Source organism: Xiphophorus maculatus, chromosome 16 (genome assembly GCF_002775205.1).
Source record: "Xiphophorus maculatus strain JP 163 A chromosome 16, X_maculatus-5.0-male, whole genome shotgun sequence".
NCBI classification, from domain to species: Eukaryota; Metazoa; Chordata; class Actinopteri; order Cyprinodontiformes; family Poeciliidae; genus Xiphophorus; species Xiphophorus maculatus.
In genome coordinates, this window is record NC_036458.1 from 16,446,433 (window position 1) to 16,474,070 (window position 27,638).

The following is a 27,638-nucleotide window of genomic DNA, read 5'->3' on the forward strand; positions in this document are numbered from 1 at the left end:
GATATTTAATAGGGATTTAGGTTAAAATGATATATAAACTCAAAAAAGACAAGAAGGACAAACTATGGAAACCCTGAGAGGCAGGTGAAAATAAAATATCTGTTTTTAGTTGCAATACAAAATGTTCATTTTCTATCGACTCCAGATGAGTCAATACAAATGACTGTATCATGTGTTAGAGAGCATTTTTGTAAGGTTTTGAATTTTACACGTAGCTGAAAATGAACGCATGAAAACATGGCGGCAGCATCGTGCTGTGCTTTTCTTCAGTAGGGATGTGGAAGTTGGTCAGAGGTGATTTAATTATTTATAAAATACCAAATAGGGTTTAAGCATAAAAAGGATACACAGTTAGAAAGTAGATTCTAGGGGAAAACAATGAACTCTTTCAGTGATTTATTCACGTCAGAACTGAAAGACATGGGAGTAACTTAGAAAAAACTTTATATTAATTGACTGATTGTCAGGCGGTAGTCATGTGGCTGTTTTGACAATAAAAAGTTCAGTGTTAAAATATGCAACTCCTTCACATTTCCTCATGTGCCTAACACACACGCTTGGTCAGACACACACTCAGAAATCAAAACAGAAAGAGGCAACTGTCTACTCCAACCTGACCAGAATATAGGTCTCTGTTTCATTGGCATATATATTTCTTCTGGTTAGAAGCACATAAAAATAAACAGTATTATATACGGTTTATAATAACGTGAGGAATAATACCTTAGAGGAATGCTATATTTTATAGAACAGCATTAACTTCCTATGATGTGTTTATCTGTAGAACATCATCATAATAAAATACCTCTCTCTGACATCTCTAGGAAAGATTTTCTAAAATTAAAAGTGTGGCTTCGGGTGAACACAGGTGTCCTATAGGTTGCTGAAGAGCTCGTTTTTCTTGGTCCAGTCCATGGGTGGTGCTCTCTTGTTGGAGCGTTTCTGGTGGGTGAGCTCTTTGACCTGCTGCAGCGTGAGGTTGAGACCTGGGATGGCATTTGTGACCAGACCCTGAGGAAGGAAACAAACAAAATATGTTAACTCCCCTGTTTAAAAAGACTCTACTTTAAGAACTAAATCATATATGAGGAGGCTGATTATTTTCTGCGACGTACCTCAGGTGGGGTGTGTGCAGACGGGGTTGTGAGTGAGGCGTTGGACGACGCATTGGACGGAGAAGGACTGACGGAAAGCTTCGAGTTCCTCTCTCTCTCTCTCTCTTTGGGTACTCTTCCATTCACCTAGTCAGACAAACATTCATCGGCATTCCTTCAAATAGTCAAAGATTTTATGCAATAATATTAAAAGCAAGATAGCAGGAAGTCAAGCTTTGTTGTAGTATCTAATTTTGCCACCTGGGGGCAGAGTTGGATTTGAAATATTTTAGGAAACTATTCAGACTTGACTCACTTTAATAAAATAAAGTGTGCCACGTAGCAAACCCACCCCTCATAAAAACAGGGCAAAACATTTTTACCTAAAATTTTGTTCTAAATCTTTTATAGCATATTCAATTTTTTTTTTTTACTATTATAAAATCTCTAAATTTATTTTGGAAGAAAATAGTAGGAATTTGATCAAAAATAATAATGAAAAGCTGGTAAGCAAAAAAATTTAAATAAAATAAATATTTGTTTCAGCTGCAAATGAATCTTAACTTGGATCAGCAAAAACCTTTCCAGCTCATTGGTCATGGACTTGTAAACGTGTTACTGGTTAAACACTTTTATCCACCAATAATCCAGCATTTCACCTGACCTCCAGGTTCATCTCCTCCCTTCACTGCTCATCAAGGTGCGTTACGCAACAATGCACGGAAAAAGCATGTCTGCTGTTGCACATAACGTTCCTGAGTAACCTGACCGCCACTTCCGGTCAGGTTACTGGCCCAAAGCCAGAGTCAAATTGGTCAGCGTAAAACAAAGCAGTTTCTCTTAATTCTCTGCGTGGGTGTATCCACCTAAAACAATATCACTTACATGTCGATATAGTGCATTTACACAGAGGTGAGATATCCTAGATATCTGGCACAACTGATGCAAATGACATTGGAACAACAAACACAAGTGCAAGGTTATGAGGTTTTGTTTGTATATGCAATACCTGATTTCAAGGAAAATGTTTGGCAACTGGGAAAGTTAGTGGAAAGGTAAACAGTGATTCAAAGTTTGGCTGTACCCCTGGTCGCTAACGAAAGCAGGAGAAAAACAAATCAGCTTTGCTATATAAAAATTTTATAAATCTTGTTAAATCTGGACAAAAACCGTTCCCATTTCCATTGTTCAAACTCATTTCAGAAAACAAGGTATTTTTTCATATACAGTCTATGAAGCACACAAATCATCCAAACTTTTTGGAGAGCCAGTGGGGCGGAGACTTTAGCAGATCTCCACACAATAAAGACCAGAGTTGTCAGACAATAACAGGAAAGGCTGTTCTGTAAACATCTTTGATTAATAAGTCAATTCATCAGTGTTTCAATTTTCCAAAGTAGCACACCACTATACCAAAAAAAATAAAAAAAATACAAAGTTATATTTTGCTTTTGAACATCCTTGGTTTCAAGGAGTTCTTGAAGCAGAAAACTATTCTTGTCCTCTTTCTGTTGGCAGGAAGAAGCTGGATCAGAGAAGAGGGAAGTCACCTCTGCGGGAGATTGGCCATCTTTGCACACTTAAAAGTTCAAATCACACACTAAGTTTTTGTTTCAAAGCCAGCTGATAAAAAAAAAAAATATTTGAAAACTCAAAGATGAGTCTGCTATTGTTGGTTAATCTTACCTTCTCTTCTCCATTAACGACTGGCTCTGGAAGGGGACCTGAAGAAAAAAATCAAACAAGTCGCCGCAGTTAGCCAGGTAAATGTCTCAATCTGTCTCAGCTGGAACAGTAATTCAACTATTTCTTTTCTTTTAAACCGCATGCTGAAAAGTTGAAGCTGTAGCGTTACCTTCCATCCTATTAACTCCTTCACTACCTGAACAGATGACTTCTTATAAAAGACTAATAAGAAATAATTTTAGATTTAAATCTTCTGACCCTTATTGCCTATGTAACTCTGTGACCTTCTTAAAACAAGCCTCAACGTAGTTTCGGCATGAGTGGCGTCTTGTACCGGACTTTGTGGAAACCAAACAAAGTGCTGTGCAGCGAAGGCTGCTTGGAGACGTGCAGCGGTGTGTGTCGGTTTGCTGAGTGAGAGTGGGCAGCGTGTGGAGAGCTGGCAGTTACCTGGGAAACACCTTGCTGAAATCTTTCCCCTACAAAGAGGGACATCATTTCTAATTCTGGACCGAGCAATTTAATCCGTCACGGAAATATAGAACGTAGACATGGGTCTGTAGAAGTAAAGTGATTAAAATACAACAAATTGATGGCATGCAGGTAGAAGTTGTTTTTTTAAATTTGTTTTAAACTAACATTTTTTTACTGTTTTGCACTTTGAGTAGAATAAGTCTAACAACATGGGTAATTAGTGGGGCTATCTGCTCCGATAGTAAAGCTGCTAATGGCTGCTTGACAGACCAGCTTCTAAGCAGCTTATAACATTTTGCACAGCATTACCTTAATGAGAGTGATAGGAGGCACTCTTATTACAGAACCTAAAATATTCCCAAACAGGCCAGTTTGTCTTTTTTCAGCCATCAGTTTGCAGCAATAGGTGAGGGAGGGGCAGTGTTACATAACTTTATACTTTATTGTCACTGCACAGCACCACTAAATTGTATTTTTGACAGCCTTCAAGGTTCTTGAGTTTAACAATGAACAGCAATAAAAACATGACATGGGCCAAAAAGTAGACCATACCGATCTCAATTCCTAAATATTTAAACACAACAACATTTATTTAAAATGGGAACTTAGCATAAAAATCAGACACTTTTTTTAGTTTGAGGTTACAGCTCCAGTCCCCAAGGCTTACGACGTGTCTTTGCTTCAACACACCTCATTCAGACACAGATTATCTCCTCAGGATGTCACTTTAGCTCTGCAGAGGTCTGATAACAAATAATTCACTTCATTCAGGTGCCCTACATCTAAAATGCGCAGGAAACCACACAACATGTGTACAATACTAAGTCCGCACAATATTGTGCCTCTGTGATAAAATATCCCATAATTTGTACAATTTATCTTACTTTGGACAATAAAAGTAGACAAACAAACGCAGAAAAAAATGAAAGGGAACCTGCCGGGTCTAAATACTAATCCTTAAAGTCTCAAGAGGCTTAGCTGAGGCTCAAACTGTTCAAACTATGCAGTTATTCCACCGACTAGCTTTACCTGACTTGTCATTGACTAAGGAATCACTGGACCAAGTAAATTTATACGTTTAATATAAGGAGACTAAAATGACAACTTGTAAATAAAAACCTTGAGTTGAGACACAGAGTTCCTCTACTGTTGTCTTTTTTTCATTTAAACATCTCTGCCTGGGTGCAAAGACGTTCATGTTTATAAAAGTAAACATGTTGAGTGTCTAAGGAGCAATCTTGTGTTTTCTGGGAGATGTTTTTACATCAGAAACAAGGACTTTACTAGAGCTCCCTCTAGTGGCTTTATTAGAAAAAAACAACTCGAAACAAACCTCTTCTTGAGATAAAAAGGGAAAAGGAGATTTAAGTAGCTTGTGAACTTCACCTGCACTCTGAGACACATCCTCAGATTAAAATAATCAGATTTGAGAAAATTATGTAAGATTATTCAAATGTAGTTTTTATGTAATATTTCTGGTATTTATTTGCACTGTTAGGCTCAATTTCAGAAAATCTCTTTGCCCTCAAACGTAAACAACCCGGCTAGTCTCTGATCCGTCTGTTCTGATGTATTTATGCTGAAAGGATTCACTTTCCCTGCAGGGCAACAACATTAGGTGGTTCGGGCAGGAAGTGGCTTAGTGTCTGTGATCCTCAAAAAAAAAAAAAAAAAGAGAGAGAGGGCGCCTTGTAGAGAAAAGAAAAGAAAAAGAGAAAAATATAGCAGAAGAGAACCAAGGAACAAGAGGGGAGGCAGTGAAGTGGCTATAAATGCAGCCGGTGACTGACAATGAACCCGGAGAGAAACATTACGAGATAATTGCAGTCATTCAATCAATCACTGCCTCACAATTGCTGCTGATGTCAGTAGGGTGGTGGTGGTGAAGCAGTCGTCTCACCAGTTAAGTGCTCCAAGGTGGGGGTCACCCTGCATCTCTTGAAGAAGGCGTCGGTGTCGGGGTCCACCACGAGCAGCCGGGTCACGTCTCCGCCCGCTTTAATGGCGCCGACCACCTCTGAATGCGTCTTCCCCTCCACAGAGACACTGTTCACCTGAAGAAGATAAAAAGAGTTTTAGATCCTTTTACTTTAACCAGACACAGTTCAGAAATAACGACATGTTTTTTTTGGGGGGGTGGGGGGGTTATGTATGTTTGCTGGCATGTAGTTTATCGCCGTCTTCTTTTCTCAACAGTATCAAACAGGAAGTCCTGTGTCCACACACACACACACACGCACACAAAAGAGTGCACGTTCTTCCATGTATTTACACTCTTTTCAGAGACTATCGTCCCTTAAGAACGGCACAATCCATCATGGGTCAGCTTTCAGATCAGATGATTATTTTTCTGTTTAAATCTCCATAGGAAAGCATGTGAGAAATGTCTCAAGCCATGGGTGTGTGTGTGTGTGTGTGTGTCTGAGTGTGTTTAGGTCACTGGGTGGACCTCCAAGACTTAAGCCCAGTCCTACAGAGGAAACTGGACAATAGCAGCTTGGCCAATAACAGCAGCAACAATGGCTGTCCGCTCCCTCCTCAGTGGGTGGCGTGGCTGTCTGGGGCCCTCTCAGGGAGTGGAGACCTAACTCAAGACTGAAGCACATCCTGCAGTCCGCTTAATCCCTCTCTTCTTCCTTTCATTACCTTTTATTGTACTGTTGCTTATTTTTTATTTTATTTTTTATTTGCAAAGAGGAGTACACCACACTTTGCTCCACCTTTAAGTATTGCAGATTGTTATGAAATTCAGTTTCTATGTTGCTTTGCCTGGAAGTTTCTTAGGCATGACGTAAAGGAAGGTGTTTTTTTTTAAACATTTCCATTACAGTCACTATTTATTAGTCTGACTCCAGGTTCTCAGCGTCCACAGACCTGCCAGGTTCGACTAAAGGTTCCAAGTATTTTAACCTCACAGTATTTGGTCGAATTGTTCCTGTATAAGAAACATTTTGGGAATCCTCCCACATATTTCTCACACCAGTTTGTGGAAATGTAGGCCCATTCCTCCTGACAGAACTGGTGGAACTGGGAAAGTTTATTAGGCTGCGTTTCTCACTCTCCTTTTCAACTCGGCCCAAACATTTCCAATGGGGCTGAGATTAGGGTTTAGCAAAGATTGCTCTAAACATGGTCACTTTAAGCTTCAACATCTTCCACTAAAACACTTTAATTGTAGTTTTATCAGAAGAGATTTCTAAAAATTGTCACTCCATTGTCGTGGAGTGACAATCTTTTTAATAATGGATTCTTCCGTTCTGAGTGGCCTTTCAGTCCATGCTCATACAGGACTAATTTCACTGTGGATAATGCACTCTATTACCAGCATCAATCAGCATCTTTACATGGTGTTCTGCTTTTTGTTTATATTTTAGACCTAACGACACACAACAAATGAATGTGGCACTTTTTAAAACTTGCTCCCATGGGATGAAGTACACACTTTTCTCTGATATCTTGTCTGATTTATTTATGTCCATAAAAACAAAGAAGCCTTTGTTTTTATGGACATAAATGCCACGTTCATGACATGTGTCTCTAATTAACTCAAATATATTGCCAAACTGTCACAACTTCATCTGGGCTTTAACACATTTTTAAAGGCTTAGCAAATTTGTAAACTCTGGAATTTGAAGAAAGACTTTAAAAAGAAGCCACAATACTTTTGACATTTAGAAATTGGAAATCATTTTGCCTATTGTGACTAAATCTAATTTAACAAAGAGGAAGTGTAACTTTTTACAGGGTTTTATAAATGTGATTTCACCTGTTTATGCCCTTTATTAAATGCATGTTCTTATGTTTTCCCCCCATTTTGAACAGTGACTGAGGAAGACTAGCCTCAGTTTCACTGCTTCACATTAGACTCAATATTGGCGAACCCCATTCAAATTTCCAAATGAACTTTTTTAAAAATAAGCTAATCTTTGCAGCAGTCAAGAACGACTGAAACTGGTTCAAACAAACAAGCAAACGTGAATTCATGCCCTTACGCACGCCCGCCACTTGATACCTAAAACGTGAAGCCGGCGGATCACAGAAAAGCCCAGAACAGCGAACATAAAAAAGGCTTTCAATCTTAAACCACACTGTAGGTGAGGCCTGATTACGCAACACGCCATTCTTCTCTATTTTTGTCCAAGAAACCCTGAGCTGACGAGAGCGGAAGTGTGCAAGACTAATCAGGATGCGCCTGTGGGAATGTTTTCTGGTGGCTCTTAAGCTTATTTCTACAAGAATATAACAGGACTGATCCTGTTAGACATCCACTTAGCTTTAATGATGTCTCTGTGGTTATTTCCCGTCCTGTGTGGCTTCAAAGGACTCCAGATTTTTAACATTACCTCTACTATCCTGTCCTTCGGCTGCAGGCCGGCCCTCTCGGCTGGAGAGTCGTCATCCACCGCTCTGATGTACTGGCCCGGTCGCGCCCGCTCGCTGTGCAGGTTGAAGCCATATCCGTTAGACCCGCGCTGGATCACGCAGAGACGCGGCCGCAGCTCGGCGCGCTCCTCCTGTAGGACAAAACACACATGTTGGTGATCTGAGCGGCAGGAGCGAAGCAACGGGTCAGAACCTCAGGGAGGAAAAACAATAACTAAATACCTCCACCATGGGTGTCGGCTCAGAGAGGACAAGGGGCACGAAGATGACGGAGAGCTCCTGTGACTCGTTTACCATGAATATAAAGCCAAGGGCGAACATGCAGGTGTCTGCTGCTGCATGCTGCTGTGTTGTGTGCCGTGCTTTCAACAATCAGGGGTAAACTTCAGCGGCGGTTTTTCGGCCCACGTGATTCCGAGTGCTCGCCAGGAAGGAAAGGGGGTCTGTGATTGGAGGTCTGTTGGGAAGGTTTCTGGAGTATTTGCGAAGGGGGCTCTGAGGAAAAGGGACCGGTTCCGGAGCGGCTCCGAGAAGGACAATGGGAGCTGGGCGTTGACCTCTGACCGCCTCTGCTATCCCTGTCTCGACCAATCCTGCTCTGGGATGGCAGGGAGAGTCGGAGCTGTATTGTCATCCAGGAAAAAGCCTCCTGCCTGATCCCAGAGCCTCCCTTCCGCTGGTGGGATGAAACAGGTACTAAGTTTAGAACTGGGAGGGTTGAATGGTTTTGTCATCAAAGTGGACGAGGCTAAAATAATGAGTGAAATCCTAGAGTCAAGGCGATCTTTGTCACCGTGGTCACACCTGACCTGACGCTCCCTCCCTTAGTCAACCAGACGCTTTCAAGAGAAATCAGTGGCCAATTAAAAGCACATAAAACCATTAACTTTACTTATTTCAATACCTGATGCAGCCTGACTCAACAATTTATCTCGCAATACAGAAACCAAAGAGTAGTGATTGTCACTTCGCTGTTACGTAAGCCAGCTGTTCTTAGCCAACAACCCCTCCCACATCCACCAAACTGCTCCGTTTGGCAGAAGAAAGTACCTAAAATGAGAAATTCAGGTTTAACCAGGTTTAACAGAAGTACAAAGGTTTAGAGGAAGATCTGTGTTGGCAGAAAGAGAAACCGTAAGAATAAACTGGAACAGTTAGAATATATAAACCAATATACATCAGTTTCTACACCGGAGGATGCAAAACTGAGAAATTCATTTCTTATAAGTCACGTGGTGTGATAGAGAAAAAAGAGAGGCCACACCACTCTTGTGATTAATGAATCACAATGTCTGTGACCCTTTGTACGAACCCAGCAGCTGATAGAAACTGGAAACGTAACCTCTGAGGTTAGATTGACCTAATATAAGAAAAACGTCACCTCAGCAATGAGAACTGAAATTAAATGGCACATTGCATGGCATTATGATCGTCACTGTAGTCTCTGCCAACGCAACATCGCAGTAACAAAGCAGCATTTGATAAACCGTTATGCTGTGCAGTGGAAATGCAGTTTCACCGTCGCAGATTTCTTCTCCTTTTGCTTTTATGTCACACAACATGTTTGAATAACCCGAGTAAATACAAAAGTTTCAAAAATGATGATTTCATTTATTAAAGGTAAAAAACGATCCAAATTTCTAGGTGAAAATGTAACTGTCCTCAATGTTAAATCATAAATGAACTGTGAGCGTTTTTGGTTCAGTTTCATCAACCTCACCAAAGCCATACCTCTAAAATCAATACGTTTTAAAGCAAGACCTGTCTGACAACATGAAATACGCTAAAAGATCTCAAAAAGGCATGAGTGTTACTTTTAAATTAGCATATAAATCATCTTAATTTTTTGTGTAATTTTAATTTCTTTCCTTGGATTTTGTGTAAAGCTCTTTGGACACACTGCATATGCTAAGGGCTGCATAAAAGAAAAAACGTGCATTGCCTTACGTGGGCTCCAAATTGCAAAGATGCAAGTAAAATTACAGAGGGGACAAAAAGGTGGAGTCTGCTTTTTACGCTTCATTTTGCGTCAGTGGGTCTAAATTAGTGGATCATTTCCTCTCTTACTGCCGTTCCCCCAATGCTACAGGAGCACTTTGCACCATTTTCAAGCTATGTTTAACTCAGAAAAGCACCATCTCTTGTGCAACGTTAAAAACTCCTTTGATTCACTGTTTAGTGACATCTCAAGCCGAATGTGCTAATCAGCTAAACCCTCTTTGCTCGTGACGGTGTGCGTGCAGTATGGGTTTCAAAGCTCCTACTTGTTTTTGTGCCGATTTCTCTTTCATGTTAGGAAGTTGAGCCAACAGACGGAAGCTTATTGAGGAAAGATGTGTCAACAGTTCCTGTTCTTCACTTCCTCTCTTCTCAAAGGGAAAGTCTGAGTCCCTGAAAGTGTGTTCATTTCAAAAACATTTCTTTCTTTTTTTTCCATTTCTGGGAGGAACGTTTCGCAAACTCCAATAAAGACGCCATTTGACTTTGATCTTTCATAAAACTGCGGCAAATATTGATAAGCGGGACAAGATGGTGAGGATTATTTTTTTAAGCTTCCTTAGAGATAAAGAGCTTCACGCGGGTGAGATGATGTTGTATTATCATGTGTCATGCTACAAAAGGAAATTAGGGATTTTCACAGCCTCTCTGTAGGCTTTGCGTTAACCAAACAAACTCTGAACAAGCAACACAAGTCGAGAATTCAGTCCGTTTTCCTTCCACGTATCATATTCTTTCGCATGATTTATGTTCTGGGAAGAAAGCTAAAACAAACAAAATGTCAAGGAGATAAGACATACCGCTGGATAAGTCAGTTTTTTTAGGATAGATTAAACACTTTTTTAAAAACTAGTTTCCTCTGAAACATTTTGTCATATTGTACATAGTGTGCGTGTACCATTAAAGCACTGAGCAGCTGAAGTATAATCACATTTGCCAGTGTCTTGAATTCTCGTCCCGGGTTGCGTGTGCTCAGCAGATTCCACAGATTGCCGAGCCGTGTGGAGATTCCTCAGTCCTCCGCTCCTCTGTGACACAGACCGTCCTCTGTTGTCCCTGCCAGGGTGAGCTGCGTCCTGTCCCAAGTCGCAGGGATGCCCAACGTCAGCTGGGGCGCCCAGGAGTCCAGTGCCATGGCTGAAACCCTAACCCCCTAACCCTACCTCTTTCCACTTGTCTTCATGCAGATTAGCATATCTAATGTCTAAGTGAGTTTAATATAGTCATCACACATCATGTACAATTTAGGACTTTTTTTTTCTTTAATCATAGATCAGTGCAACGCATCATCCTTAATCTCTTCAGTTTGGAAGTTGCTACCAACTGAAGATGGGTTAGCTATTCTCGGTTTTGCGAGGTGTTCGTTTTGAAGGCAGATGTAGCTCAGAGATGCAAGATGGCAATTAAAATAATTCAGTTTTGACCTCAAGGGTTTTCCACTGTAATTGGCAAATTTTAAACCCTCAAAATAGCACTTTTCTTAACTTTTTTTTTTTTTTAGAACAAAACTAGTCAAAGAATCTGTTTCTGCTTTTGGAGCCTTTTGGACTTTAATTTTTTATTTATAAACTGCCTTAGGTGCGTGACACTTTTGTAGAAATAAATCTGAAGTTTTAGCTCCTGCTTTGTTTTGAAGATTCACTTCACGGCTTGACGTGATCGCGTTCGAGACCTGGTCTGTGTTCCCTCTGAAAGCTCTGATAAATTTCACCATTCGGTTTGACATAATGGCGCCTAAAACTGAACGCTTTTTGCAAAAGCGAAAAATGTATATACAATGTCAGACAGTTACAATAGGCTTTACTTTTTTTTCTTATCATTTTAGGATTCTGCATAGGACTTGTATTGTATTTTCATAGGTTTCCAATCACATAAAGACACACAGAACTTCTTTTAAACTTATTCTCTGCGCCATCACATGTCAACAATCATTACTCTGTGGTTTGCAACAAACATTTTCTTTATTTGGACTCACTACAGATTGGACCATGAAGCTTTCTATCACAAACCGATCAACTGAAGTCATATAATTTCCTACCCTGTAGAAGAAGTTATCAACAAGAACAATAGATGCAATAGTAGCTGTGACAAGCATAGTAGCGTTGCAAAATCAACTAGTAAACACACACGTGCACATGCCCACACACATGCAGTGTAAGAATTTATACTCAAGGGACAGTTTTACAAAAATTTTACTGTTTTATCATGGAAAGTGTACTTAACATAGGGGTAATTCAGGAGATATAAGTTCAATATTGTGTCAAAAAGTCACTTTATCTATCCTATCTGGCCAAACCAAGACTGAAAGGGTAATTATATCTAGTTTCTTTCAGGGAAACCCTGCAAGGAGTATCTGTAAAATCAGAGGAACTTCCCCTACTCCAACCTCAGCAGACCAGGCCGCCTTCAACATTGTCAAATCTAATGTAGCTTCCCGTTTTTTATTCAAAGTTAGGTTTAAACTCTCATTGTTCCTTTCTTATTTGTGTGTGCTGAATATTGCCTGTTATCAAATGATATTTTTATGAACTGCTTTCTCATCCAAAGAACCAAACACACGCTGCATGTCTGACGTCATGGCTCAATGACGATCCCATTTTGTCTATCCCATTTTGAAGAGTTACTAAGGTCATGTTTATGCTGCAGAATCAATAAGTCACCAATTTCAACTTAAAAGCCTAATTTATAGAAGTAAAGCAAAAATAAAGAAATGTTTTTATTGTTCTTCGTTTTTGGGACTCGCCGTGGCACCATAAGCTTAGCAAAAATATGCTTAATGTTTGATTAATGTCTCTGGAAATTTCAGTAGAAGATCATGCAACTACAATAAAAGTTGCACAATCTTATAAGTAGCAGGGGTTGTGTGTAAGTTCAGGAGAAATTAACGGGTTAAGTTTTTAACCCGTTACTAACCACTGTATAATTTTTTAACCCTTGTTAATCACAGGTGCAACAAGCCTAGATCATAAATGCCCTGAGAGCATAATATCAGCTAAATGAATAATGCAAACTAATTCAAAGTGTGACGTAAAATGCCAACATTCCTAGAATAAATTTATTATATTTATTGTGCTCTTAAAACACAACAAATGCTTAAACAGTCAAATTTAAAGGAGCAATGTATTATAATTCAATTTAATTCAGTTCAGTAAACATAGTACCAAGTCCTAACAAGTTGTCTTCATAAAAGTAATTTCAATTCAGTCATGATTATATTTCAAATGATCCTCGTTATTAAAGTTTTTCAAATTAGTTAAAAAAGTTCTCTGTCTAAGGAAACCCAGCAGATCGCACTGAGTCATTCACTCCTCCTGGACAAGCATGTCGTTGCGTTGTTGACTTTACAGCAATCTCTCCACATCCACCTTGCATGTGGCGACAGTGGAGAGTAAACACTTCCCTTTAACAGGAAGTAACCTCCTGCAGAACCAGAACCTGTCTGGCTCAGTTAATTATAGTTAATTATTTGACTTTAGATTATATTTTAGAAACCTCCCTGGTTATCTGTGAAATATTTTAGCCTGCACTAAAGAAAATGGCCAAAATCAAGTTGATGCTGCAAACACACACACTTCTAAACAAGATATTTAACTCTGACTTCCAAGTAGGCTTGACTGATATGAATCTTCAGGGAGTCGCAAATGTCATAATAAATACCCGTCATGTTTATCACCCGCCGCCTGAGCCAGCAGCCATTCCGCATTATCCAGTTTGTTGTGCTGATGCTGTTCAATGGAGGGGAGCTGGAGCCATAAACCACTCAGTGTCTGGCACAGAGGGAGCAATCCGAGTGTGATATTTCAGCTGCTGCAGCCCTGCCACTCAGCCAGCCACTTAATTCATATTTTCCCTAATTCTTGGCCAATTTGACAAATAACCACAGGCAGAAATGTAAGAGAAGAGCATCCATTTAAAAAATACAAACAAGAAAAGAGCATTTAATCCAATGTGACATTCCAAATTTTCCCATAAAACCACAGCGATGCATTTTAGCAGAACATCTTTATCCAGAACAGACGACATGCTGTGAAATCACACTTTCTGTAGATCATCAGTGACAACTGGTTATCGGCCATTTCTCTGTCAGCTCTCTGTTCAGACTTTGACCCCATTTCCCTTGTCGTGCCAATGAAGCAAGACGTCTCTCACATGAGTCTGGCCTCTTTGATCAGCATAAACAGTAACCGCTGAAGTGACATGCAGCCAGGCACCATGGTTACTCCATGACACGGGACACCGTAAGTAAGCCCTGTGGTCCTTGTGATTGTCATGAGCAGGTAACAGCCTCAAGATCAGACTCGATAACGTTTGATGTAAATCTTGGTCTTTCTTAAGCATAGCAGAAATTTTTGTGCTTCTTGCATGTTTTGAGTGAACCCTGTGAGCCAAGCTGGGTTTCAAGCTGGATCATTGGACCAGGTGGGAGGCTAGGAGAGAGGGGAACAAAGCCCTGATGGAGTCCAACACACACGGGGAACAGGCTCAACTTTGTGGCGAGAATGTGAACGCAGCTCTTGCTTTGGGCAAAAGAGGACTGGATAGCTGTTAAAACCCACAAATTTGAAGATGGATGGAGTTAGATGCTTGCTAGTGCTGTTCAGAAACCTGTTGTTGGCTCCAGCCAACCTGATCCTGGGGAAGAGGTTCACTTTCCAGTTGGATGACAATCACAAACATGCAGCCAGTGTTAGAATGGCCCAGCAGACTGAAATTGAATTACCAATCTGCTCCAGTCTGACTGAGCTTGAGTTGGTTTGCAAAATAGTGACAAAAATGTCAGTTGTTACAGGAGCAAATGGTTGCTTTACAAAGTGCTGACTCAAAAAGTATGAATAAAAATGGATGCCTTTATAGTTCTTTTTCTTTGGAAAAACATAAAATTTTCTTCTGCTTCTCAATTCCGTGCAACTTTGTGTTGGTCTGTCACACATTAAAGCCCAATAAAACACATTGAAGTTTGGGGTTGGAACGTTGTGAAGTTTTTGAAATAAAGTTCTATGGATGTGAATAATTTCACAAGGAACATCAGGTAAAAAAAAATTTATTATGTGTATTTACCCAGGATTGTTTAAAATCAAATCAGTGGCAATATCATCCAATCATACACCAAAAACGCAACGAAGACAACCCAATAGATGAATCCAAAAAACATAAATAATGAAATTTCTCATAAAATAAAGGATGGCATGGAGAATAGAAATGGTGACATTGAAAAAAAAGCTGAGCACTCAGGCTTTGTTGAAAACAAGCAGAGCTGATGACATGTACTGGGCACGCTCTGTTCCTGTGGCCTTACTGTGACAGCTTTAAAACCACAGAACCTGGAAGCTTCGCGGTTCATGGCTCGGTTCTGGTACTCAATCACTTTTGAGCCTGCACTGTAAAGTTATTGTTTCAGATTTGTTCTGTTTGTATGTGGGCCGGTTTGGGCCTGGAAGCGGTGGATGGAAGGACCTTTTCTTTTATCACCATTTCTGGTTGTACGTGGCGCTCTCATCCCGTTCTGAACAGTTTCAGAACGTAGATGTCACCGTTATGTTTTTAAGACAGACAGTGAGTCATGTTCTGGGACAAAAGTATAATTTCAGATAGTTTTGAATCAATCAATCAATCAAATTTTATTTGTATAGCACATTTCAGCAGCAAGGCATTTCAAAGTGCTTTACATCATATCAAACACAGAAACACAATGCAACATAGAATCAATAATCAAAACACAGCATTAAGTCAAGTTCCATCAATAAATTTGTAATTGATTACATTTCAAATACAATCCTAAACAGGTGGGTTTTTAGTTGAAATTTAAAAGAAGTCAGTGTTTCAGCTGCTTTACAGTTTTCTGGAAGTTTGTTCCAAATTTGTGGTGCATAGATGCTAGATTTGGGCTAATAAAAGAACTGTTGTTGCAGCTCGTCTACTATGTTGAACCCAGCATACTCTGTCTTTCTTTCAGGGTATTACATCCAGTTACTAAGAAATGCACATATTTAAAACATTTATTTCCAAGATGACAACATTTTCATCCTGGAACTCGACGTGGGAAAATTTTTAATTCAAAGAAAGCATTTGAACAAATGCTACAGTTGCGAATCGCCTATAACAGTAGCTAAAAACAACTCTCACCTGCTTTCTGTCACTCCCCTCAATCTCTCATGGACACACATGGTTACACCTCGGCCCATGAATATTTAATTTATAGCAGAAAAAAGCTCCTTATGGAGGCTTTGTTGCTGGACGTAGAGACTTTTCATATCAACTTACCAACATCTACACCCAATAAAGCTAGATAGTTGACAACAGCTATTGTCACTCCTCTCCTTAATGTTAGCAGTCCTTATACAGATTTAACAGCTCTGTATCATAATGTTAAATAGAGTGGTGAAAGAATTTTCAATCTAAGGGTTTCCCCCAGTGAATTACAAGCCTGGCGGGCCACCAGGCTTTACTTGTGCCCCCACCATGCTAAGCATTGCTTATTTATTTAAGCCTTTTTAAAGATTTTATAGTTAGTGTTCAGGTATTAATCTTTCAATCTTTCAGTAACACATAATTATCAAGTGATATTTTCAAATTTCCTGTCAACTTTAAACATTTTTTAACTCAAAAACACGACAGTCCGCTGGATGAATGACTGCCCTAGATCACAACCACCGGGCTTAGCAAGTTTTCTGGGGGAAACCTTGAATCTTGTAAATCTGTACCTGAGGCTCCTGCTAGCCTCTTTTTCTTAGAGGTTTTGTTGGCTCTAGTGGCCTTTATTTGAAAGTAGTTCGACAGGAAGGAGGGTGATGAGAGAGGGGAAGACATGCGGTGGTCGCAAGTTCGACTCCCTGCGACCACCGGCACGAGGACTAAGGCCTCACTACGTGGGTTGTGCTTTGCCCCTGCGCCACCACAGCATCCCTTTGCCTCTTTTTCACCCATGTATCCAGCATAATTTCTTCTACTTTGATAATGAAAACTAAATTTGAAAGGAATGTGCCGCTGGATTTAAATAGAAAGCGGCTGAGAGCATTACGGGGCGAGGGTCGAGTCATTTCCCTCCTCCACCGCCGATAGGGCGGGGCAGAGCCTCCAGCTCATTGTCCGGCCAGGGTGGTGAACCTTTAGCATAATGAAGTGGAGACTTGGAATGTGCCATTGTGGAGTCTCTGTCCAGTATCCCATGAGACCCAGTCACCACCAACCTCACACACCCACACACACACAAAGGGTTCAGGTTCCACTCCTGACCTGGAGACAGTGGCTCTGTTGTTTGGGCTGATGTCACACAGTTTTCAGCAGGATAGAGTGCTAAGTAGCAATGATGGCATGTTATGGAGAACACTCCAGACTGATTATTTGCTATGATCCTGATTATTAAAACGATGCAGTGTTCTTCACCTAATTATCTGGAGCTAAACATTTACCAGAGGGAGCTTTTGTTTTGAATTGTTTGACATTTAAGCAACATTACATGGGAACATGAGCTGACGCGCGCGCACACACACACACACACACACACACACACACCCCACACACACAAAATTGCATACAGAGATGTCTGTGTTTGTTAAGGGTTAAAATGACAGGGTTCCCAGTTGAAGGCCAGCTGAGGATTTATGTTGCCCTACCCTTGTTTCTGCCTCCTCTCATTTCCTGTCGCCACTCTTTTTAGCGGATGTATACATAAAAACATATCAATATACTTTAAAAAGCCAACTCTGCTCTCTGATTGTTATTTCACCAATTAGATTGTTATGTGTTGTGTCACGTTTCTCTGTTTTCCCCCAAATATTGCACAGGACATTCTTAGAAAACATTGCCAGAGGGTGTGTAGTCTTTTATGACAACACTCTGCTTATAGTGGGTTACCTTCCACAAGGCACGCAGCTTTTCAAGTCGAAGCAGCCACACAAAAGAAACTATTTTTATTGATATCCTTCTTTTATAAAACCTGAAATACCTCACGGATAAGTGAAACTAGATTATAGTACAGCCCTCTGTTACTGAGTGACTAACTCTTAAAAGTTAAATTTACTAATCAATTTAGAATCACGTAGAAAGAAAAGCACATTTTCCACAGCATGCAGAGACATGACACTGCCCTCTGAGTACACTCTGTTGTTTATTCAGGCTTTGAGAAAGTGAGAGCAAGACTTTAAAAGATAATGGCAAAGCTAAACATAATGCAGCAACAGTGATCTGTTTTATCTCTCAGGTTTGCTATGATTTTTAGTTAAAATTTTATGTATGGAAATGTTGGCAGTGGTTTAGAAATACCCGACTTGAGGAAAGTTCACTAGGAATAAACACGGTTTACGATAATAAAACTCTAATCTGTTGAGCACCTTTGGGTAAAGTTATATCTTTTCAGCACTAGCAAAGTGTTTCTATTGAGGTCAAAGGCTGTAACAAATATTACAAGTCATTTAAATGAAAACTGTGATTTCTACAATGTGTGTGCATTTTTTTATCCAGGCCTTGAGAAAGTGACAGAGTGAAAGACTTCAGCAGGTGACAAGAGAACAGCAAATGTTGGAAATCTTGGCAGCCATTTCTACATTTCATATTTAAGATAAAAATGTATGTTGTCCATGAATACATCAGGAGACTACTGTTTTATTAATGCTAACCACAGCTAACCGCTAAAGTAAGATGCTAAAGACATTTTTAGACGTCCACTCTGTAATAATATTTCTTGTTTTAGAAATCAATTCCTTCAGAAACATGACGTGGCTTCACTTCTACTAATTATACACACAATTAATGATCACCCACAACAGGAAGGCTAGAAGAAATATTTAAAATGCTGTTGTTTTTTTCACTTACTTTATATAGTTTTTAAAGAAAATTTTGAACTGACTAACATTTGTATCAGTATGTCAACGATGTACAAAAATGGAAGATTGCAAATGAACCACAACGTTCTGACAAGTGTGTTTCTACGCAAGACACACATCACCTGAAAGCAACGACGTTTATGCAACATTTGTGAATGCCAGCTGCTGGTGGAGGCTGATCTGATCCTTACAGCTCTATTATAGAAGTGCTGTATGTGTGCACTTGGTACTGATAAACACAAAATTCGACTAGACATTTTGTTGTTGTATCTACATCTCAGGCCGAAGCTCTGATCTCTCAAAAGGGGAACATGAATATACAAACCTATCAGAAGGTTCAAATCTTATAAACAAAATAGAAATTGCTCCAGAACGCACTTGCGCATGCAAACGTGTCCACCTCAATATGTGCCTGAACACCCACACAGGACGAATTTAAATGCGACGACGCATGTTCAAGTTGGGAGTCCGCAGGTGGTCTGAATGAATCATTCGGTACATCTGATCCTGTCAGACGGCGCTTCGTTACACAAACAGGGAATAATAACCTGGCTTTGTCACAGTAGCTTTTAGAGTAACCAGACTTTCAGAGGCAGCAAACCATCAGCTGAACAAACTGCTTACGTTTAACCAAAGCTCAGCATCCATTCTTAGGCAGAAGGTAAGAGATAACCAAACAGACATCACCATTTATAATGGGATAATATGTTTTTTTAGATGAAAGATTGACCCATGAAAGATTGTTTGTCCTTGAAAGATGGGTCAGAGAGGGATCAAGCTGAAGGAAGTGGGAGAATCCTACGCCAACAACAATGACAGGAAACCGGCGTTAACGTCCTGAGTTCAGAACCTCCTCCTGACCATCCTGGCTCGAATAGTTACTGTAGGTGTGCCCATTTCTGCCTCTAGTGCAAATAAATTCTCAAAGCTGACGTCTGTTCTATTATCAGCCTTATCAACCTGCTAATCCTTAAAGCATGCCTTTCAATGTCAGTAACTTGAGCTCAAACTCTGCTGGCAAACACACTCTATTCATACCGTATTAAGTGTTTTCAATGCTTTTTCTTCCAACCACTTACTTTAAAAAAAAAATCTTTTTAAATAACTTTTTTAAAAAAAATCCCTTAATATGTAATCATGTCCACTCTTGCATCACAGCAGACAGGGATAAAATTGTGGGGAAGTTTAAAGCAGGATTAGGTTTTGGATATCTCACAAAGCTACATCATGAAAATGGAAAGGCTACAACACAACGCACATTCATCCACCTAAATTGACAGGCGGAGCAAGGAGATTATTATTTAGAAAGCAGCCAAGAGAACCAACGGTAACAATAGAAGAGATGCAGGGATCCAGCTGAACAAATCTTTTCTTTATGGAGTGGCAAGAAAAAAAAAAAAGCTAGAGCTAAATGAAAATAGGTTTGTTTTTTTTAAATGTTAGGGGCCAAAGCAAACATGCAGATGAAGACACTCAGTCAAATCAAGTTCATATTTAACGTCATACTGTCACCAATTATAAAATAAGCGATAAGCATTGAATTTTGTCAGAAGCCATCATCAAAATCATCAAGTAAAAAAAAACAAAACATCAAATATGTTGATAAATGTTCCACGTAATGCTAATAAATAAGATCAGAGCAGCTCTGAGCTGATGGGAAGACGGATAAGAGTAAATAAATTGCAAACATGTACGAAACTTTATAAGAGGCTGCAAAAGACTTAAGATTTGGTTGGAGGTTCTCCTTCCACCAGTGGAATCTGCAAGACCCAGGAATAACGGATATCCACAGACGCTTAGTCAAACCATTCAGTCTGACCTGCCATCTGACGATCTGTGGACGCAAATGAGGTGATTCTGACTCCTTAGACAAATGCATGCCGCACTTTTCAGATTTTTCGGCTAAAAATTTGCAACTAAAGCAAGTTTTTATTTAGCTTTACAATGATGTGCTACACTGTGTTGGTCTATCAGACAAAATCCCAATCAGATACACACAATGCCATGGCGTATGAACACTTTTGCAAAACACTTTGATGAAGATCCTTAGTTTTGAAAAAAACCCCAGAACTTTAAGAAATTGAAAACGTGTTTGAAAGCTTTGACGGTTAAAATATTCTTCACATGAGTCACAGCTGTCTTACACAACCACACCGAACCGAATGTAATTGCTAAGGACCATGCAATGCTTTGGGCATAAAAATCTAAACTAAATCTCCTCTCACAACTGCGTTAAGATGAGTCTGCTGCAAAAAAACAAGCCGTTCTGCACAGGTTTCCAAATAAAGTGAGAATAAAACTGTGTCAGGCGTGACTGGTGACACATCGGTTCCAGGCTCTTTAATAAGCAGCTTTTATAGGAATCAGATTAGAGAGAAGAAATGGCAAACAGAGGGCACTTCGACACAAACTCTACCTCATGTATGTGTGTGTGTGGTGTCTAGGACTGCAGAATCCCAAACACACACACACAAAGATACAAACTTAGAAACGCCTCCCTGCTTTTTAGATTTCATCTCGGCACAGCCAATTTCATCTGACACAAGTGCTCTTCTTCTGTAATTACAGTTTAAAGACAAGCTTGTGAAAGCAGCCAGTGGTGAAGAGAGGAGCTTCCAAAATAACATATCACACCCTGTTTCTGCGATCTGAATCATAGGCACTGTTTTTATTAGAAATGGCTACATTTGGTCCAAATCTACAATTTAAAATACAATGTTGCTCATTTGGATGATTAATTATTTGCAAATACTGTGACTAATGACTAAAAGAAAACACATGATTCAGCAGTCATAAACTCATTGATTTTGCTTAAAATTACACAGTTAATCGTTTCTCTAAACCTAGTAGGCGCAACAGCTGCCTTATCAGCTCCAAGTTACATAACAAACTAAATTTACTCACACCGGTTTTTGTGAAGCTGCTTTTCTGAAAGAAAAAAATAGTACTGCACACAATACTTTGAACACATTGTGTGTTAAATAATACACCACACTATGCAAGAATAGCCAAAAAGGTGTGTTAATGAAAGTGTTGTCAATGAAGAATGTTTTTCTTTTCAATATTCAAGCTCTCTCAGAAATGAACTTTCGCATTAAGAGACGTGAGAGTTACCTATTTTGTACTAGCTCAGACTAATGTGAATGCCTGGATTCTCAAAAGATTTTATTTTGTCTAAATATGTAATATTTCCAGGTAAAAGTTTTGATGTTTGCTGGTCCTTATTTTGCTCTTTTTGGCACCGTTGAGGGTCTTCAACATTAAATACTGCTCTTTTTTTTATTGTTTTTAAAGGGAAGCGCCAGCTGATTTGATTTATATGGGGTTACCTTGGAAAAACAGTGAGTATCTTGCAGGTATGAATTATTTATTGCAAGGTTATTTACATCTACTATTAGTATTACACCAGAGGCAACCATGATACTGTATAACCTCTATTTGTGAGCATGTTTATTAAATTAATCTTTTCGAACATTAACAACAGGCAACTTCTATCTAGAACATACCAACATTAGATGTTTAGTGATACACATATTGAAGTTCTGACTACCAATTAAATCCAACGTTGTTTATGTTTTTCCAAAATCAGACGAGTACCATTTACTGCAGGTCAGACACTGACTGCTGATAAATACTCCACATAACTCCACTTCAACAACATATACTACCACTTTAAGATATCTATACTATCTAAATCTTTTCATAATAATATGTAAATTAGAGCATATTTTTGGCATTGTTAATTTCCTGGACCTTATCCAACAAAGTTTAGCTCAGAATATCTCAGTTTCTGGGACGCCTTATGTTTTTTTGTAACCAATCTTTTATTCTTGTGCTGCTAGAATATTTTGTTGCCTAGATACACGCTGATATAAATAAATTTGGCACGAACATTCATAAAGTTTCCTCAACTTTTAAGCATTTAAATAGTAAAATATTGTGTTTGACTACATAACTCAACTTTTGCGTTCCAATTTCTATAAATTTTACCCTTATGCCCAATATTTTTATTAATGGCAGAGGCTACATCCTCCAGGCACTTTCCTGCCTGATGACAGAGTAAAAATTTTACAGCGTGGTAAACAGAGCAATGACCTTTGGAACGGCCGATGTGCTTTGGTCTGTTTTTCCGCTCTGCAGTGACGATAGCGGACTCTGTTCTCCCGGGGCGAACTGAACGTTTCTGACCCTTAATCACCGCTCATCCATGCTTTTCACACCTCCCTTCTCTTACACGTTCTCACTTCCACCTACCTCCGTCCTCGCGCACACTTTCACAAGGCCTGCAAGCGCGCGCACACGCTCGACCCAGCGTTGCCGTGGCAACCGCAAAGCTTAGCCTCCTCAGCTTCCAGAGAGTACATGCAAAGTTCGGGCCGCAAAAAGAAAAAAAAAAAAGGTGAGATCAGACAAGCAGAGTTGGACTGCTGAACAGGAGCGGAGTGTGCCTGGAGTGTATGCGATCAGTGTGTGTGTGTGTGTCACTGGCTGAGCGACAATGCTTGGACACAGGAATGCCAGACAGGATGCAGGAAGAAAATTCCAGAAACAGTCGAGTTAACGCAACATTACGCCTCGAGGTGCCCCTGCAAAGCAGAGACTAGAGACTTGAAGGTGTCTCTAGAGTCTAATTTTCACTACAATGTGCTCTGATGTCAACGGAAAATCATCTTTAACGCAAAGAAAATTCCCAACTGGGTTTGCTGCTCAACATTATTTACTCAGGGTCTCATTTTTTTGTTTTGTTTTTTTGTCTAGGTTCAGGCGACGGGAAGCTGCTGAATTAAAAATCCAACGCTTGAAAACGACTTTGTTGGGGAGCGCCATTGTTTGCCTCGACGCCGCTTCCCCTTGGCTTGCGTGCCAGACTCAAGTGAACTGCCGCAGCTCCATTAGGCCATCTGTGGAGAGTATCGGGAGTAAACACAAGAACAATTGCTGTGTATTCGTAGGACAAACAACACAACCCAGCAATGCTCAAGTGCGGAGCACAAACAAGCGTGGGCAGTTGCTATTTTCATGTGAGAAGAAGAGAGAGAGAGGAAAAAAATCTTTTAAATACCAGAAACATGAATCCAAATGGAAGAGCCTGCAATGGAAAACCCAAAGCTGTCATTATATTGTTGTTATGAACTAAGACGAATGTAGCGCAGCGGGGGATTCTGCTTTTAAGATTCATTCAATAAACATAATTGCATTCAACTTAGAAGACAATGGTTTCTGTGTCTTTTTTTTTAAGTTTTAAACATCTGGCAGGAGCGAAAAAGACATTCTCCAGTTCAACATAAGACAGCAGCTGAAGTTTGCACCATTTTATCAGGTAGGCGATTTCTAAGAATGATTTTATTTATCAATTTAAAAAAAAATTAAAATTCTTGTCCCTTTGGGTTTTTACACGCTTTTCTGAGAAAACACACACACAACCTCACAGATTCGGATTTTCTCTACAGATTTATAGGGTGACAACTGAGAAGAAAACAACCTAGAAGAAAAAAATAGGTTGATTTCTCTCCAGGATATTATTGCAACTCTCATCACTGACAGATAAATTATACAAATGAGGGAAACAGCAGATCTCCCCATGCTGTATTTCATAAAAACAAGAGCTTAAAAACAAACTGTAAATCACATGCAGTCCTCTTTAGATTTCTCCACAATAACCTAGTAGATTGTTACATTTATGAATATATTTTATTGAAAATCATCAAGCAAAAAGAACGAAAAGCAAATCTACTTTTTTTAAAAATTGAAGCGTCTTCTCAATGAGGTGATTCCTAAGCGCTTTTATTCTTACACTTTCTACGTTTTATCAGGCTCCTGCAGCACAGTGGGAACCATTTATGGTTCAGTTTGCAGAATATACAATAAAAGAAGCTACAACAGGTTTAATTTTGCGTTTTTCTGCCCCTCTGAGGATGAGCGTTATTTGGACACGGACAGAAACAGCCCCGGGGGTAAACATCCAGCAAAGCTCAGCGAGGGGCCACAGCTGTCCTCGACTGGAGCGTCTTCTCAAGTGCTTCGAGTGAAACACAGCCTCACACACACACAGAAAATAAAAGAGGACATAGACAAGTGACTGAAGAAAAAAAACAAAATTCCCCCATAATGTTTAGCAGGCAAAGATGAAAGGGTGAAACAAAATCAAATAAAGGGATTCATTGTGTGAAGATTAAATAAACAGAACCAAATTATTCCCTGCTGTTTGGTGAAGTCGACTTGCTGTAGTCGGCAGAATCTGAAGTTTTGTTTTTGATTCTCCTTAACTTTACTCTGCTTGTTTTCATTTGACTCAATAATTCACCTAAATGTGTCAGAATCCAGAACATATTTTATTTGTAGGTGATTCCTCTGTGAAATGGCAATATTTGTGGTATGGGCATTATGGCTAACCACCCAGGGTGGCACATTCAGGGGGTCACGAATAGGGATGAGTTTTATGAGTCATATGTATATAAAAAAATACAACTTGTCAAGTGGACCCAAATTGTTCATCACAGTTACCTATTGGCACTAAAGCTGATATCCGATTTGAAGATCTGAACTGGATTATTATTATTAGTTTTTTTTACCCCTCCAGGGGGTCTTTTGTGGGCTCTAGTGTCCCTTATATGAGCCTACTTTCTATAAGCCTACTTATATGACAGTAGGCTTATAGAAAAGGGGGAAGGAGAGGAGGGAAGACATGCGGCAAATATCGCCGGGTCAGGGAGTCGAACCTGCGATGTACGCATCGAGAACTCAAGGCCTCCAAACATGGGTTGCGCTAACCACTACGCCACCACGGCACGCCCCTGAACTGGGTTATTTACTCTTAAAGATTCCTTAAAGCATAATTTGAATTTTATGAAACCTTTTTCTTAAGTTATGAAAAAGAAGAACAAAAAAACATTCCCTAAGCTTTTGCACCAGCTTAGATTGAGATAATGTTGATCGGTAAAACCTGCTTATATGTTACTGTAAGGGGCTGGTTCCTTGTGGGGTGGGGTAATGGGGGCTCAGAGTCATGTGCTTGCCCAAGGCAGCGTTTAAGCAACAGCCGCCACTGTCTCAGTGGAGGCAGACTGACAGAGTGGGTCTCTGTTTCTCAGGAGGATGGCGTTTTCTAACCCTTTCTCTGAACCCCCACCTGATTCTTACTGGATGGACCGACCTGCCAGCTCTCATCAAAGCTCGACAATAAAGTCTTTGGAATCAGGTGTTTCCTAATTAAAGCAGCCAGCAGGTGGAGGCTGTGACATGATGCAGGAACATTTCTGTATTTGACTCACCTTCTCGGAGCTGATGCTCAGCTTCTTCTCCACCTGTTGATGGACTTCTCCGTTCCTGTCCGGTACCACCGGGACCGGAGTGAGCTCCCTGGGTGTCTCCTCCGGTTCCTGCTCCTGCTCAGCCACCTCCACCTCATTTTCCACCTCTGCCACCTTCACATCCCCGTTTTCTGTCCCGTCTGCCTCCGTGTCCTCCTCCTCCACCACTACCTCCTCCTCCTCCTCAGCCTCCTTCTCCTCTTCCACCGTCACCTCCTCGCCTTCCTCCTCCTCCTCCTCCTCCTCCTCTAGAGGTAAGGGGAGACCCTCGGAGACGTACTCCTTCAAACACTTTAAGTTGTGCTTCTTCAGCAGCTGCTCCGTCTCCGGGTCCACCACTATGAGCTCCAGCGGGCCCGCGGTGGCTCGTATCCGGGACACGACCTGCTGGTGGCTCTCGCTCTCCACCTCGTCGCCGTTCACGAACACCAGCCGGTCTCCGGCGCAGAGCCCCGACGACTCGGCCGGGCTGTCGGGCTCCACCAGGCGGATGAACTGGCCCGTCTTCCCCTTCTCCCCGTGGAGGTGGAAGCCGTAGCCGTTGTCCCCCTTGTGCAGCGTGCAGAGCCGGGGGCGCAGATACTGGCTTTTGCTCGGCATGGTGAGCTTCTCTCTCTCCTTCCTTCTCAACCTGTTGCTCCCTCTCAGTGGAAGTGACTGAGACTCCTCAGGATGCTGCTGGGGAGGGTGTGTTTGTTTTAGCCTGAGCGGTATCCCTTAAAAACACCCGGCCCCCGTCCTGTTGGGGAGATAAGTCCGTGAGAGGGGCGGGGAGGGGGACAGAGAACCGCGCTGGTGAGCGTCCCACTCTCTACTCCTCACTTTCACACAAGTTACTGCGTGGACGCCTGGTTCAGTCCAAACTGCGGCTCTGCTGGATCCTGATCCGGGTCTGCCGATCAGATCTGAGCCTGATTAAATCCACTCAGCTGTAAAGGCGTTTCACCGCTGCTGCAGAAGTGGAAAAGCCACTCAGGAAGAGGGAGGTGCGTTCACGGAACAGCCCAGCTGCTGCTTTATGCAAAAGAGGGGGGACGAGTGGATGAGCGAAGACAAACCGAGGCTATCCAGAAACAGTAGCGGTTCATGCATGAATGGCGCCCAGGGCGAGCCCTTCCTTCCCCCCCTATTTATAAAATACAAACGTATTTATAATTTAGTCAAGGTGTGGCCAGACAACGCAGCAGGTTTTAGTCTTCTCTCAGTCTGAGTTTGTATTCATCTATCGATGGCTGATTTTGTTTGCTTTTGTTCTTTTGTCAAGCCTTGAAACTCTTCTCTATAATTTATTTATATATAATAATCTGTTTGAAATGGAGCCTGTCACTAAATCTACCAAAGATAACACCGTTTTTAAAGTGTATTAAAAACAATAGCAGTGATATGCAAAACACCCTTAGCTGAAAAGTTGGGATTCAGCACACGATTAACAGAGATGATGCTCTTTTCAAGCCAGTGTGGGGTTGGATGATTTTTATTATTAATTATTATTATTATATTTTAAACCCTGGGATGAAAGTTTGAGTGCCTGTGTGTTTTGCCTCAGGTTTCTTTGGTAATCATTCAAAAATGTCCAGTCACATTAGAGTGAGCTAGCATTCAGAAAGGATCATCTCTGCGGGGTACATAGTAAGTTTCTCTACTTGTTCTCCGTTCAGAGCTTTAGTGCTGTTTTCTTGTGCTTATTAACGGATTCCTGTTTTTTTTTTTTGTTGTTGTTGTTGTTGTTGTTTTTTACAGAAAAGAACAAAGAAATGCACAAACTAATTCCTGCATCTGCAGAGTGACTCATGCTATGGATGGATGTGAGGGGGCGAGGTGGGAAGCCGAGTACAGGTGTCGCAGAGAATCACACGAAACTTCAAACACAG

At 40.6% G+C, this 27,638-nt stretch overlaps 1 protein-coding gene across 1 annotated transcript; it reads right to left on the reverse strand.

Annotated features, from left to right (window-relative positions):
* LOC102238324 (Na(+)/H(+) exchange regulatory cofactor NHE-RF1-like) lies at nucleotides 1-26,664 on the reverse strand. Its single transcript, XM_014471755.2, has 6 exons — nucleotides 25,729-26,664; nucleotides 7,598-7,768; nucleotides 5,155-5,308; nucleotides 2,781-2,818; nucleotides 1,116-1,241; nucleotides 1-1,011 (listed from the first exon to the last, which is right to left on the reverse strand). Exons 1-6 carry the CDS (start codon nucleotides 26,365-26,367, stop codon nucleotides 874-876), a joined length of 1,266 nt encoding a protein of 421 aa, XP_014327241.2. The 5' UTR covers nucleotides 26,368-26,664; the 3' UTR covers nucleotides 1-873.
* Nucleotides 26,665-27,638: the final 974 nt, after the last annotated feature.

Excerpts from the sequence above, each read along its gene's own strand:
- LOC102238324 (XM_014471755.2), bottom strand. The coding sequence starts at position 26,367 with ATGCCGAGCAAAAGCCAGTATCTGCGCCCCCGGCTCTGCACGCTGCAC. Across the intron at positions 7,769-25,728 it reads TGAGCATCAGCTCCGAGAAG|GAGGAGCGCGCCGAGCTGCG; the intron begins GTGAGTCAAATA and ends TTTGTCCTACAG. Across the intron at positions 2,819-5,154 it reads CACCTTGGAGCACTTAACTG|GTCCCCTTCCAGAGCCAGTC; the intron begins GTGAGACGACTG and ends TTTTTTCTTCAG.